The 16,009-nt window shown below is 42.8% G+C and overlaps 1 protein-coding gene across 1 annotated transcript in view; it reads left to right on the forward strand.

Annotated features, from left to right (window-relative positions):
• Positions 1–16,009, forward strand: part of ppm1lb (protein phosphatase, Mg2+/Mn2+ dependent, 1Lb) — a 57,936-nt gene that overhangs the window by 30,716 nt on the left and 11,211 nt on the right. The window contains exon 2 of the mRNA XM_085130235.1: positions 10,702–10,918. Coding sequence (XP_084986361.1) covers positions 10,702–10,918 — 217 coding nt within the window. The remainder of the gene's footprint in view (positions 1–10,701; positions 10,919–16,009) is intronic.

Consider the following 16,009-nt stretch of genomic DNA (forward strand, 5'->3'; position numbering starts at 1 on the left):
TAGACACACAACAAAAGGTTCAATTCAATTCAATTCAATTTTATTTATATAGCGCCAAATCACAACAAAAGTCGCCTCAAGGCGCTTCATAGATACAGAGAAAAACCCAACAATCATATGACCCCCTATGAGCAAGCACTTTGGCGACAGTGGGAAGGAAAAATTCCCTTTTAACAGGAAGAAACCTCCGGGAGAATCAGGCTCAGGGAGGGGCGGAGCCATCTGCTGCGACCAGTTGGGGTGAGAGAAGGAAGACAGGATAAAAGACATGCTGTGGAAGAGAGACAGAGATTAATAACAGATACGATTCAACACAGAGAGGTCTGTTAATACATAGAGAGTCAATGCATCATGGGAATCCCCCGGCAGCCTACATCTATTGCAGCATAACTAAGGGAGGATTCAGGGTCACCTGGTCCAGCCCTAACTATATGCTTTAGCAAAAAGGAAAGTTTGAAGCCTAATCTTAAAAGTAGAGATAGTGTCTGTCTCCCGAATCCAAACTGGAAGCTGGTTCCACAGAAGAGGGGCCTGAAAACTGAAGGCTCTGCCTCCCATTCTACTTTTAAATACTCTAGGAACAACAAGTAGGCCTGCAGAGCGAGAGCGAAGTGCTCTAATAGGTTCTCAGCAGGCTTCAGACTGCAATCAAGGACCAACCCTCATCAACTGATCGTTTGATTTACTTGCCTTTATTCGTGTTACCAGTCAATCAAAATAACTTTTGTTTACCATTCGTTCATTTATAGAATTTACAAAACCAAACTAAGCCAAAGATCGTTTTATTGCGTAGTCAGTGGTAGAGATGAACTGAAAACACGCAATTTAACTTGTCAGCGTAACACTGCCAGCCATCATATCGTGCCTCCTTGTAGTGATTCTGTGTTTACATAGTACTTCTATGTCCACTAACCAAACAAACCAACCGAATATCCACTGATCAAGACCAAAATGAATGACAACAAGTCAGCTATGAAGTGGTATGAATCTAAGAGCACGATCTGTGGATACTGAGGTGCATGATGCGCAGAGGACGCCAACCTTCTGCAGAGTAAATCACTACAAACATCCAAACTTCATGTGCCCATCAAATTAGATCAAGAACAGTGCTTAGAGACCTTCGTGGAATGGGTTTCCAAGGCCAAGCAGCTGCATCCAAGTCTTACATCATCAAGCACAATGCAATGCGTCGGATGCAGTGGTGTAAAGCACGGCACCACTGTACTCTGAAGGTCACAAATCCAGCTTGTCTGTCTGGTAATCTGATTGAGGAGTCTGGGTTTGGCAGTTGCCAGGAGACTGGTACATGTCTGATACTTGGTGTGACAAGTGTAGCGTTTGGTAGATAAGGGATTATGGTGTGGGGTTGTGTTTCAGGAGCTGGGTCCGGCCCCTTAGTTCCAGTGAAAGGAACTCTTAATGACCTCAGCCATTTTGGGCTATTTCACGCTCCCAACTTTGTGACACAGTTTGGGTGTGGCCCCTTCCTGTTCCAACATGACTGCACACCAGCGCACAAAGCAAGGTCCATATTGATGTGGATGATCGAGTTTGGTGTAAAGAACTTGACTGGCTTGACTTGCATGAGTCCTGACATCAACCCCCAGAACACCTTTGGGATGAATTAGAGCAGACACTGTGAGCCAGCCCTTCTCGTCCAACATCATGTTTGACCTCACAAAGAATGGTCAAAAATTCCCATAAACAGACTCTTAAACCTTGAGGAAAGACTTCCCAGTGTTGAGACTGTTACAGCTGTAAAAGGTGGGCTGACATCATGTTAAACCCTATGAATTAAGAATGGGAAGGCAAAATAGTGTATCTTCAATATAGTCATCTCAATTGCATAGCTCCGACTTCTTTTAAAACGTTCTGTTTGCAAGAGGGAGCCAATCGGAAGACTTTCCTACAGGGAGAGTTTAATCAGGTTGTGTCAGAGTATAAACTGAGGGACTGCCCAGTGTAAGATAAATAAGGATAATTCAAAGCCACTCTGGATGAGAGAATAAAAATATGGAGGTTAAGTGGACATAATAGGTCCTCTTTAACTCTCAAATATTAATCAGTATCATCAGCACATATCCAGTATCAGTCAGGCTGTAACATAAGCAGTTGAAATGCAAGAATACTTCAGCAGTTTTGTGAATCCTTTCTTGCAAGTACAGAGTTTTGAAAATGCTTGCAAGCCTTCTTTTATATAAACCAAACATGAGACCACTGTTGAGTCTGTACCAAGATCATAGACACTGACACGGTTGTCTTATTACCAGGTGAGGCTATATGAAGTGATGGGTCTATTGCTTCTAATAGACTCTTTAGGTTTTATATGTGTCTTCATCTCCTTTAATGGACTTGGCTGTCACAGGAAGGACACGCCATGAGATCTTATTCTGAGATGTGTGCGCTGCGAGCGGAGACCGGAAAGGCAGACTGATGACTCCGAGTCTGTTTACTTGCCAAATGCGAATCACTTCCATGAGATTTCACTTTATGAGCAAGATCTCCCTCTGCAGTGTGATGGCTGGTTATAAGTGTGTGCTTGTGTGCGTTTATGGTGGTAGATTTGGATTCGCAGGACGGTCACCTTAGCAGTAAAATCTTTATTGGAGACAGAACGGGCCAACAACCTGCTGTCTGTTGTCTACTAGCGCAGGTATTTGTGTGCTGCCAAACATTTGAGGGGACGTGCTGTCAGATGACTGGCGAGGTGGGATGTCCCGCCAATCTGAGACTTTGGCAGCTGTGACTGCGGTTACCAGATGTTCCTATCGTACTAATGTTGCCCCTCTTATTCAGTCACAGTCAGAAATAGAAAAGAGATGAGGCTAACTGTGTTTAGCCAAGAGGCAGTATTTCATGGCGATGTGTTTTTCTCTCTGTGAATGCTGAAGGCAGTGAAGCATTTCCTGCCACTTTTAATGGACTTCTATTCAACTTTCCAGTCCTCATCCACTTTTATAGCGTTGCCTTTTCCCTCTGAAATCCTCATTCACTGCAGATTTCTGTCCTCTTTACGCTGTCGGCTCTCTGTTGGTCCTTACGTATACCCTCTGCGACATGGCTGGTATTTGAATATGAATGTTGTTCTGAGTGGTTTATTTTTAAATATTTCTTTAGCTCAAGTTGTCACAATGCGCAGAAGTGTATGAGCTTTGTAGGTCCCTAAAGGGGATTTGTGGCTCACAGTGCCATCGCCCCACCCTCAGCCTCCCTGAGTCCATCTGTGCTCAGGATGTTTGTTGTGGTTTTGGGAGAGATTTAACGGCTGGAAGAGTGGAATGGTTTCAGATTTTTTGGTCTGGGCAAAAGTCTGCGTGTTGGGCACAAGGGTGTGTTTTCAAGGCCACACAAACACTTCCAGTCTGGCTCCAGGCTCACACCGCACAGGAAGCAAGTTATTGAGTTGTAATACTCAAGTTTACGATAGCTTTTCAATAGATTCCCTGCCCTTACTTACGACTCCTTTCTTTCTAGATTAATATCGCAGCTGCGGTAGAAAAAGCTGTTACAGGATAATGATTATTTCAACAATCACATCTCATGGGATTCAACTGATGGCTGTTATGGTAAAACAAGTCAACTGGATCCAGTGTAGATAAGTGAGGTGAATCAATAGATGTTCTGATAGAAGAAAAAATGTGATGTGATTAAAGTTAGAAAGCTACTGAGCAGTAGAAACATTGACTGTATATCACGGGTGTCAAACATAAAGCCCAGGGGCCAAAATCGGCCCAGCAAAGACTCCAATCTGGATCACAGGACAGCTTTGGGAAATGTGAGGGAAGGCATAAATTTTGCTACTTTTTTAAGTTTTACACCTTTTCCTGCTAATAAAGACGTCCCACATGGCCTTTTATATTATACCAAAGTAAAAGATAAACAATTAAATGACAGAAACAGAAACCTTCCTTTTCTCACTATCTACTATAGAAATTTATGGGGGGATTTTTGCGGGTTCACAGTTTAAAACAAACAAACAAACAAACAAAAAGACATTCATATTCTCTTGCTTTTTTTTTTTTAAATTAAACGGCAGCCTATGTATTGTTGTTGAAATATTACACATTTAAGTCTTACAATTTAAGCCCAACATTTCCGCCAAACATTTCACTGGCGGAAAAACTGAGAGCTGTTGAAATTGTACTTCTTTTTCTAATACAAAGATGTCTCAGGGGTTAAGTGTAGTTAAACTTCTTTACACTGATGGAGTGGAAAGGGGTTTCGCTTGGCTGGCCCACTCAAGATCAAAGTGGGCTGCATGTGCTCCACAGTGTAAAATGATTTTGACATGCCTGCTGTATAGAAAAGATGAAGGTAGCTTCAGGGTCTGAAAATTGAAGTCAATGTGGAACCACAGGGTGACTCGTGTGGTTGCAAAAAGAAGTCTGATTGTATAGAAGTCTTTGAAAAAGCAGCTCTTGACTCCCTTAACTCTTTCCTCAAGAGTTTATGATTTTATTCACTAGTGTCATGCTCACCTCCAGAAGAGCTAAAAATGAGGATAAACTGGGGTTTTCTTTTAGAATGAGCGTACCATGACCTCCATAAGAGTCCTCTTTGGTTTCTCAGCCTGATCCACCTCTTTTTGATGACATCTGGCGTTGAAACACCAAGATGCCCACATGCCTAAAGGCTGAGCTCGAAGCTTCCAAACTAGACTTTACGAGCCAGTGGGTAATGTTACAATGGCTGTGTACATCTTTAATAAATAGCCTATGAGTAGAATCAAGTGTATGATTTAGTTTTATTTAATTTTAGTCTTTGCCAAACACATCTAAGCTCACGACTGAGCATAAAGCCTTAACGTTAGTGCATTAAAGTGCAGAAAAACGCTTATAAATAGCAAAACACAAAGTCCATTTAACAGCTTCTGCTTGTATCACACGGGAGTTTATCAGAGCACTTAGGAACTTCGTCTGGACTGAGCTCCAAAAGGCTGCTAAATGGATCTTGCAGTGAAATTGTTTTCCTGTTTCAACTTTTCAAATGATGACTCTGTGCAAGTACAAAAGAGCTTCTTTTTTTGTTACAGAGACAATGTCATACCAAACTAACACACACACACTCACATCCTACAGTATACTTGGCAAGCCTTCAGCACATACAAAGCTCTGGTGTGAAGTCATGAAATTAGACCTTCATGCTCATGCTCTTCTAGACCCTGTGGACCGACTGAGCTCCGCAATGTCATTCTGAGGACAAACATGCTACACCTCTGCAGTGGACACACACGGTTCCACTCAGCAGCAAGCCCTCCTTTCTCCCTTTTAATTAAATCCTTTGAATTATTCATTGATTTACGCTAAACATAAGTTATATCCTTTGCAGTGCCCATAGAACTAGATTGATGAACATTTCATAGTCATTGCTTACTATAGTCAGATTGGACCTTTGATCACTGTCGCTATCTCCTCTATGACATGTTTTATGACTGTAATTTAAAAAGATTCAAATTGGAAATAAAAACAACAAAGGAAAATATTCTGGATCCCTTTTTCCAGACTTTTTTAGTTCCCGCTGCTTTTGCTTTTATTATACCACTTTGATGGTTTTCTGTCACTTATCACAGGTTCCGTCTTAAAGCTGGAGTCCCCCTGCTCCCCCTCTTCCTTGCTCTCTTTCTCTCCCCTCTCTTTAATGATGTGCTTGAGTGATGCTAATGAATGGTTCTCACACCGCTCCTCAGCCTCTCCCCCTTCATTCCCTTTCTTCTTCTTCTTCTTCTCTCCATCTGCCTACTTGATCTGTCAGAAAAAGAGATTTCTCTTCTTGGGTTATGAGTCTCCCTCAGGGTGATTCTACAGGAACTCTGATGACTTCCCTCATTTTTGGGCAGCCTCGTGATATAATGGATGGCAGGTCTGACTATTTCTGGTGGACTGTGCATCGGAGAGGCTCACAGCTGCAGTCAGGAGGGAGTGTTTGGGTAACAGGGTGGATGATACGAAGTGTGTAGGTGGCCCTGCTGACACATGAAGGTGTGTTTGTGTATAGACGTATAGCTCTGTGCTCTCTTGATGCACAAAGGAGAAGGAGAGCCGTGTGTGATGCGCTGCACCACCATGACTGATGTCATTTGATGAACATCAAATTAACATTTGTTAACAAATTGATACTTTCATTCAGAGACTGTTTTATTTATCAAATACTGAAGTTGATTATCAGGCGAAAACATTTTTAGCAACTTTCATTGACGAGGACCCAACATTGGCTCCTCGTCATAGACCTCAGGCTCGACGTTGGCCAACGGCGACAGGCGAGAACCAGCACCGATGAGAAGATCAAGTGGTGGCGTGCGCCCGAATGCAAGCGGGACCTCGCGGTGGCGCTGGGTGCAACCGCTCTTGACATTGACCCAAACCAGCCAGTGGAGGCCACCTGGAACCATATAGCCGACCAAATCCGAGAAGCAGCAACCAGCGTCCTGGGGAAGAGCAAGCCAGGAAAGCTCTTTATTGACAAGCAAATATGGTGGTGGAACCCAGAACTCCAAATTTCCATGAAAGAGAAGAAGTCCGCGCTGAAGAAGTGGCGCCAGTCCAGACAGGACGAGGACTACAAACAGTACAAGAAAATGAAGGCGAAAGCGAAGAAAGCAGTGGCAAAGGCGGCGCATTACGACCAGCTGTACCATGACCTTGATATCCCTGGAGGAGCGAACAAAATTTATCATCTGGTCAACAGCCGGCATCGTTCCACACAAGCCATCGTCAGGTGTAACACTTCAAAGATTCAAATCAGCAAGTCCTGCGCGACCCGCCCGCCATCCTCAATCGCTGGAGCGAGCAACCAAGAATTTCCACACACCCCAATCCTCAGCGTTGCACCCGTCCATGGCCCAGAACCACCGAATACGCTAGCAGAGGTCAAAGATGCCATAAAGAAAATGAAGAATGGGAAAGCACCTGGCTCAGACAACATCCCTGCTGAAGCCTGGAAGCTCCTTGGTTCACGGGGCACGCTGCCCTCAACACACTATTCAATGCTATCACCCAGGAAGGCAAACCCCCAACGGCCTGGAGCTCAGAATCGCAGTCCCAATCTGGAAAGCCAAAGGCAACGTGGCCGACTGCACCAACTACCACCCAATACGCCGCTTGTGCCATGCTATGAAGATCTTTGAGCGGATCCTGGATGCCCGCCTAAGGCAAATCGCCACCATCACGGCAAACCAGTGCGGTTTTGTCAAGGGGTCTGGCACTACTGACGCCATTCATGCTGCAAGGCTGCTTGTGGAGAAACACCGGGAGACGAAATCGACAGTCCACATGGCCTTCCTTGACCCGGAGAAGGTGTTCGACAGAGTACTGCACGATCTTATTTGGCATGCCCTACGTTCTCATGGAGCCCCAGAAGCTACTACTATACACAAACGTCACCAGCGTCGTCAGGTGCCCTGTGGGGGTGCTGCCCTTCACTTTCAACGTAGGTGTACACCAAGGCTCGGCACTTTCGCCTCTTCTGTTTATACTATGCATGGACACCGTGACCGCTGATCTCCAACAACCTCACCCATGGTCACTCTTATATGCCAATGACGTATTCCTAGCGGATCAATCTAGAAGTGAGCTGCAACAGCACACACAGCAATGGAAGACGCGCCTGGCCGATCAACGTTTGAGACTCAATATCACGAAGACCGAGTACATGGAAGCTGGCCCCCAAACTGATGGCACCATTAACATTGACGGGGACGACCTGAAGAAGCCCGACCAATTCAAGTACTTGGGATCGATGATCGGTGGCGATGGGGATATCCTTCCGGACGTGCGAGGAAGGGTCGAATGCCAGACCATCTCAAGGCGAAGATTTACAAGACTGTAATCCGCCCAGTTGCCCTGTATGGATCGGAGTGTTGGCCAGCCACCGCCAAAGCCCTGCACACGATGGAAATGCGAATGCTCAGGTGGTATTTCTCAGAGGAAGCAATTCAGTTGAGATTTCTGGTCATCTCTCAACATGAGCATCATCATCTGATCGATCTTTAATGAATTCTTGCTTTAAGAAAGGTAAAAAGGGATTGCAACAAATATAATTTTAATCTCAAACTCCTTAAAGTGTGTTTAAATAGAACAAATAAAACAACATGAATATATACAAAGTACAATACTGTTCCCTTAAAAGTAAATGCTGCCCAAGGCAGCTCACTCTCCATTCAGAGCCATTTTCATCAAAAATGCACATTAATCAGTTCATTTAGCTGTAGGATCAAGGAAAATACACAAGGAAACACATCTCAGTGGACACATGCCAAAAGATTTAGCAGTTCAGCGACATGGGTCATGTAGCTTTAAATAATGCACAATTAAAAATGATAATGTTACTGATCGTGAGTGTTTTCTCTCTGAAACAGGCCTTTGTTCATTCACTTTTTCATAAACTCATCATCTTCATCACCTCCTCCCACTTTTAGTTTCTAACTTTCTCATAATTTTAGTTCTTGCCCTCTCTCCCTCTCTCTCTCTTTGTCTCTCCCAGCTATGAAAACAACCTCAGATAGCCAGCTCTGTTTACTTCATTTATTCTGGCTCCACCCTCTTATTTTTTTTAGCCCTCCCTGCATTCCTTCTGTGCTCTTATGCTGTTTGCTGTTCTCATTCTTAATTTTGTTCCCTTGTGTTTTGTTATTCTTGATTCTTGTCTTTTTTTTATTCTGTTCCAGTAGTCTCCATCCTCACCCTGCTCTACACCCGTCCAACCTTTTCTCCCTTTATCCACTAAGCTGCCATCAGATGTACCATTGTGGATCAGATAATCAAGTCTTGGCTTCCCTGCACACACTGACTGGTGCATGTGCACATGCAGTTAAATAGTTAAAAGGAATGTAGCTGGAGAAACGGTTTGTGGCCCCAGTGCTTTGTTAAGGACTGGCAGACAAACAATTAAACTGCACACTAATTGACTTAGCGTAACCCAAGCTGACAAAAGACTTCCTGTTCTATGTTTGACCTTTGAACTCGGTTTGTGACTCCTACCCCCTTCATGCTAGCCACGGGATGAGAGTATGTCATCAGGGATTGTTCTCAGAAAAGATTCATGGTGATTTTGGAATGAACCTCACTTTGGGAGTAGAGCGAAGTGACTGCGGGAAATAGAAAATGAAAGACAGATTCATGCACATCCACACATGAATAACAGTGTTTTGGTTTCACTGGAGAAGATAGGGGTGGATTGACAGAGCTTGCAGAGCAAAGCTTCAACTATGCTGACAAGATATAACAAGAGAGGAGCGGAAGAATTGTTTTCATGTGTGGAGAAAAAGCAGAGGAGGCAGTGTTATCTAAGTCCTTGAAAGCAATTTCCCAGAGCAGAATGAGATATAGATGGAGAGTGAAAGAGAGGGAGGTATGGATAGAAGAGAGAGCTAAATGGGGACAGTGTATGAGCACTCGAGACATCAGGTTCATCTGAGCTTCTCTGTCATACGACCTCTAATCATTATATCCAATGCCAGGAAATTGCAATGCTTTTCCCTCGTTCTGTTTTCTTAATTGACTGCTCTTCAATCACCGCAAGTGTTACGAGTGCAAACCACATATGAAATATGAGCTTTATGAATCTGGGATCATGCAGACCAGAAGCAAGTTAGCAGTATATTATCTGACATTTGTACCTCATGACCTTGGCTTGGCCTGCTTTCTCTGAAGCCCGGGCCTGAGGAGACAGGCATTATTTGCTCTGGACCTGCAATGGGAATCTGTACAGAATCTGTTGATGTCCTTAGAGTAAAATAGATAGTGGTGAGGATAAAGTTTCTCTAGCTCAGCTCAATCCCACAGCATTAGCCTGTGTACACTTGATTGGCGATGCACTTTTTTTTTCTTTATCTCTGTTTATCTGTGATTTATCTGCTTCAGCAAAACCGAAAGAACAAGCGGGTTACTGCTACTCCAGCCCGCCAAAGTCACCGTGTACGTATCTGTACTTACTGCACTTGCAATTCTGTCTCCAAAATAGGAAAAGGTTTTGGGACATGTTGGGAAATCAGCTTATTTACTTTATTGCTGGTAAGGCAGCTTTAAATCTTAACATGATGACAAAACTCTGGGGAACTGCTGGCAAAAAATAGTTCCACCATGTATCACCCCACACGGCCTCAACGTCTTGTTTTTACATTCTGGGTTTTGTAAGGATTTAACAAATGAGATAAAAGATGCTAATCTGTGAGTGTTAGATGTGCCAGTTGGCAGGTTTTGGCAGGTTGGCAGGTTTAAAATATACAAAGTCAAAGATTTATTTATTCAAATAATTAATCAGTGAGGAAAATGTGCTTAAAATAAACTGAATGTATACCAGTCTAGTCAATTTGATTTGTTACAATTATTACATTGTAACGCATGCAACAAAATTACATTGAAAATGTATATGTAAATAAATTAAAGTCATCATTTTGGGCAGGATTTATTGTGTGGATGGTTTCTTGTTTGATTTTCCTAAACCTTAAGTGTATATATATCCTCAGAACTGAGAAGCTGCCTTTAGTGCTGAAAAATGATAAATCACCTCTGCTCATTTTAACCCTTAAGTATTCCATGCATTCAAAAATGGAGACCTACGCATCCTATGCTTCTGCTTAAACGTAACCAATTAAAAGAAAAGCACCCTCATCAACATGTCAGAATTTATTCTCTTCTAGCACCTAAATTTTTTTTATCTGCAGTCATCTAATTCTACTTGTCTCCCTCTGCTCTCCATTATCAGGCTGCTGCTGAGTTTGCTAAGACCCACCTGCCAGAGGCTCTGCGCCAGCAGCTACTGACCTATGAACGGGAGAAAGAGCGAGACAGGGAAAAAGACAAGGAGAAAGATGAAAAAAGGGAGAGGATAAGCCTCTCCTACCCCTCCATCCTGGAGCAGCAGATACTGACGCTGGACAGAGAAATGCTGGAAAAGCTCTCTGCCGCTTACAACGAAGCAGGTGCGTATTTGCACGTTCGCGTAACTTCACACATGATACGTTCTGCAAATATGCCAACTTTCTGCCCTTTTTTGTTTTTGTTTAGATGCTACATTTGCTCGGTAGCTAGCAACTATCAAAATACACGCATACAGTGTTTCCGCCTACACGTGCAAAAGCTAAAGAGCATACAGATAACACAAGATGGAAGCAAAAGGTGTTTTGCTGCAGTGTCCCCTGTAATGCTGCACACAAATTATTTTCTTCTCCACTATTTCATTTGACGGTTGTTGAATAGTGACTGTCAGCACCCCAAGGCCTTGCTTATTCAGCTGTTTAAATACAAGTTGATCTTCACAAGGCTTGTAGTAATTATCTCGGGAGGCATGCAAGGAGAGAGTGGTAATGGAAGAGAGAGAGAGAGAGTGATGGATAGAAAGAGGTAGGAAAAGGCTCAGAGGAGTGGATTCATGTGTTGGAAGTGTGTTTTCTTTTGTTGTTGTTTTTATTTATTGGTTAAAGCTATACAGTATAGGGAAATGGAAGCCCAGAACCACAGGCAGAATAAAACGATAACAACAAATACAAAACAGAAAGACACACTAAGGGTCGATGGCAAAGTGCAGCTAAACAACCTCAGGGAAGAAGAGGAGAACGATGTGGACATATTCATGAACATGAGTGATTTTGTTCAAGTTTCACAGCAAGTCTTTCTTCTGTGCTGCCTTTATTGGATTATTGAACACAAAGTCCAGAGAGTTTAAATATGGATCGTAAGATTATTTCCTGGTCTCACTGCAGTGACTTTCTGCAACCTCAACAATTCAGCATTTCTGTGGGAAGGTCAGTTTTCCTTCCAGTGCCCCGGTTAAACTGAAGGTGAGAGAGTAAATGCAGGAGGAAGGAGTCTCGAGTAGGTCTTTATTTACAGAATCTGTCTTCAGAGTTGTAACTGCAAAGTTTTGTTTGTATGGACGTTTTTCTTCAAGTGCAGTTATTTGCAAAGTTACTGAAAGCAGCTGTAAAGAACTCAGATGGGGCAAGAAGAAAACAAACAAACATGTGGCCTTAATTAATAATTGTAAACATGCATCACAGTTCAAGGACCGAGCCTCTCACTTGTAATAGACCTGTGAGGTCAGCTGTCACTTGAGACGTGCTCTTTTGAAGTGGGTTTTGGGTTTGTTTTTGTGTACATTTTTGGGGGTGGTGATCATCATGTTGCCGTGTTCCCAGGTCTTCAGTTATTTTAGCGATGCGGTGACTACATACAGTTTCACCGCCGCCTGCTGCAGTGCGGATTCAGAAAGATCTGCCTTCCAGATGCAGCTGAATTACCTGCTTTTGTTTCCGCAATTAAAGCAAAATCCATTTAAACGGTAATCAAGGCCGAGCAGACAAAGCAATTAATGCGTGCGTAGCTAATACACACACTCCGTACTCGCCAACCTTCTGTGATGTAACCAGTGAATATTTTATTTATAGCTGTGGAATATGAAATATAATCCTTTATTTTATGTCAAGTTTACTCTTTCTGTAACGAGCAGGAATGAAGGTCAAATCTGTGAAAAATTAGTTATAGCACGTGGGAATTCTCTCATTCAACCGATGACATGAGGCAAGGCAAGGCAAGGCAAGTTTATTTGTATAGCACAATTCAACAACAAGGTGATTCAAAGTGCTTTACAGAGACATTAGAAACAAAAACAAATAAAAAGCATGATTTAAAATTGATTAAAACAAGCAAACAAACAAAACAGTATATAAAATCAAAACAGATAAAATCAGAACAGTAGATAAAATCAGTAGTTAAAATGTAAGTTTTGAGTGCGGATTTGGTGCTTTATTTAAATGCAGCTGAGAACAGGTGAGTCTTCAACCTGGATTTAAATAAACTGAGTGTTTCAGCTGATCGGAGGCTTTCTGGGAGTTTGTTCCAGATATAAGGAGCATAAAAGCTGAATGCGGCTTCTCCGTGTCTGGTTCTGACTCTGGGAACTGATAAAAGACCGGATCCAGATGACCTGAGGGATCTGGAAGGTTCATACTGGGTCAGGAGGTCACTGATGTATTTTGGTCCTAAACCATTCAGAGCTTGAGGGTAAAGAGAAAGCATGGAGGCTAAAAGAAAAACTGCATCAACAGTGACATGTGAATCACATCTAAGGTAGCGAGGCGGTCACGGGTATGAAAGAGCCCCTGAGAAGGCCTCACATCCTTCTGTGAAAGCTTGACATGTGACAAAGGATGTTAACGAGGTCAATTAAAAACAGAGTTGGAGCTTTCAGTCTGAAGACAGCTGATCCTTCCTTCTCGAAGGTTTGGTTTTGCAGCTGAAGTCACCTGCTCTTCGATGCTGTATCCTCCACCTCCTTTGCTGCCTCTCCAGCTGGAGATAATCGTCGGCTTTCTGATCTGTCACTTCCAAAAGGGGCCAAAAGTAAATCTCCTCTCCTGATCCCGCTGCCTTCTTCTGTTCTTAAGTGGACCTGTTGCATTGAGTTTCAAAGATACTTTCCACGCATCCATCTGCTCGTATCTTTTTCTTACGCCCCATCCTCCTTTTTGGACAGCACAGCGAGACAGACTGACATGATGCTTCTAGATAAACTTGCAATCTCCATCACAATAAATGGGCTCCTGTGTTGTCTAGTTCAGGGATTGAATTTGCTGTGGCATTTGTTGTGGCTTTCTTGCAGGCGTCTCGGGGGAATCTGCTGATCAGGTAATTGTGCATTCTTGTCCTTGTATCTGATTCCACAATCGCATCGTTTAGGGCGCGCAGCTCCCTGCTTTCTGTAGTAATCGGGGGGCCTAAATTGAGCTAGCAGGGGAGGGAGTGAGTCAGAATAGAGATACACACTCTCAATTCAGCTCCCCGTCCCCAGGACAACAGCGTATCAGATTTATCCCCCTGTTCATTCATCCCTGTGTTGTTTATCAGCGAACACAAGCGCCTCAGAGAAAGATAAGGAAGATGGGACTTTGATGCAGTGCCCAGGAGCTTAGAGTCTATTATGGAAACAGTCTCCTTAATGCTGTATGGTATTCTGCTTGTACCAATCTTTATGTGGCCGGGTGACATGTCTGCATGCAACAACAGAAAAATGGACTGTTTTGATTTCGTCCAATAATCTGCAGTCAGCAGAGGCAACGCTGATCCGTTAGCCATGTCATCTTAAAAAAAAATAAAGGCGTCTGTCTATTCTATTAAAAAACTATTTAGGTTGGGAATGTAAGATTTAAATTTGTGCAGAAATATTACGTGCACCATAGTCTGTCTCTAGGAAGACGAAAATCTGTGTAACAAAAACAAATTAACTTTTTTGCACAGCAGAAATTAAACATTCATGTACCAACCTCATCCTACACGGCATCGTTTTGTTCACATCCTCTCCAGTTTCTGACCTCTAAGAGGCCACTGTAAGGCACAGGTGTCGAACTCCAGGCCTCGAGGGCCGGTGTCCTGCAGGTTTTATGTGTGTCCTTGATTTAAATGGCTAAATGACCTCGTCAACATGTCTCGAAGTTCTCCAGAGGCCTGGTAATGAACTCATCATGTGATTCAGGTGTGTTGACCCAGGGTGAGATCTGAAACCTGCAGGACACCGGCCCTCGAGGCCTGGAGTTCGACACCCCTGTTGTAAGGGTCTTTATTGATTTTCATCTTCAAATCTCTCAAGAATGAAGCTCCACTTAGTGAGGCACTACTCGTTGTGTTTTTGCTCTCATGCGTATGTTTTTGTGTTTCTTTATTGCCATTAATCATTTAATTTTAGTATGTTCTGTGTTCAGGCAAATATTTGTTTATACCAAATGTGTTTGGTGCAGTTTTTTTAAACCCTTCTCCTATAGTGCGTGTGGAACGAGGCTGTGTAAACTGTGGCAGATCCAGTCCTTTTTTTTTCATAATAATGCCAGTTACATATATAAAGTGAGGTCGGTTGCTTTTTCATTACATCATTCTGAAAGTTTTTTAATTAAATGTATTTATTTGCCATAACAAAAAGTCAAATAAGCGTGTCCTATTTAAGGTTGTCACACCTAGGCCGTAACCTGACGTGCACCTCCCCAGAAATCTAACTACACATCACCATCGATAGAGACCACCCAGGCTTAAATGCAGTAATTTGCTCAAATTTACTCAGTTGATCAAAGTGGAATGATTTGAAAAGATCATTTGAGCTACGGCGTCATGATCAAAAACTGACCATGAACTCGGTCTGCTACCACCTAATACTACAGCTAGAGTGGTTGTTGAAGTTGTTCGAGAATGTCGGCTCTTATAACTTATTTTTGATCATAATCAGACAACCTGACTGTGTCTGTGCTGCTACTTAAACAGAAACAGTTACAGCTGACTAAGTATGACTGATGGCTGTTGTTACTTTGTTACTTTAAAACGCACTTTAACTAAATGTTTGTTGAAACAAAGTCAGCTTGCAGTAGTTTATTTTCAAACTCTGCAGCCACTTTGTTTATGGGGCAGAAGAAGAAACAGTTTGAATTTTGGTGCCAGTAACTATGAAGGCCAGCAGGGTGTTATGATCCCAACTAATCACTGTGAAGGCGCTTTCGAGCATGTCATCAATGCCTACCCTGTGACCTGAAACTGATGGATATTTGGTGGCTGCACGTCAGTCTGTGGTGTTTAAAGAATGGAGAACATTATTTCTGGGATTAGGTAAATAAAGTGAGAATAGGACGCAACAAAGATTAAAACCTTTTTCCAGCATAAGGTTTTAGAAATGTTCAGGCTAGAGAAAAGTAGTTTACACTGGTTGCTGTGACATCAGCTTTTTTTTTTGGCCAACAATATCTTTTATTGAATAATTGCCCAGTGTGAAGTAGTCAGACTCGAACGTCAAGGAAGGTGGTAGGGAAGCAGACTACGCAGACATTTCAGGTTTCCAAAGGTGAGCAATTTATTTACAGTGAACTTAATTTAATGTATAACTTACCATTTAGTGTAGTGTAACACAACTCACCTCTCTGCTGCATCTGGTAGAGACTGGCTTTAAATAGGGCCATCAATTTCCCTCCAATTGCCCAGCCAGTACCACTCACTTAAACTGAGGGATCTAAAACTCTACACAGATGATCTAAAAACAC

This window comes from Neolamprologus multifasciatus, chromosome 14, assembly GCF_963576455.1.
Source record: "Neolamprologus multifasciatus chromosome 14, fNeoMul1.2, whole genome shotgun sequence".
Lineage (NCBI taxonomy): Eukaryota > Metazoa > Chordata > Actinopteri > Cichliformes > Cichlidae > Neolamprologus > Neolamprologus multifasciatus.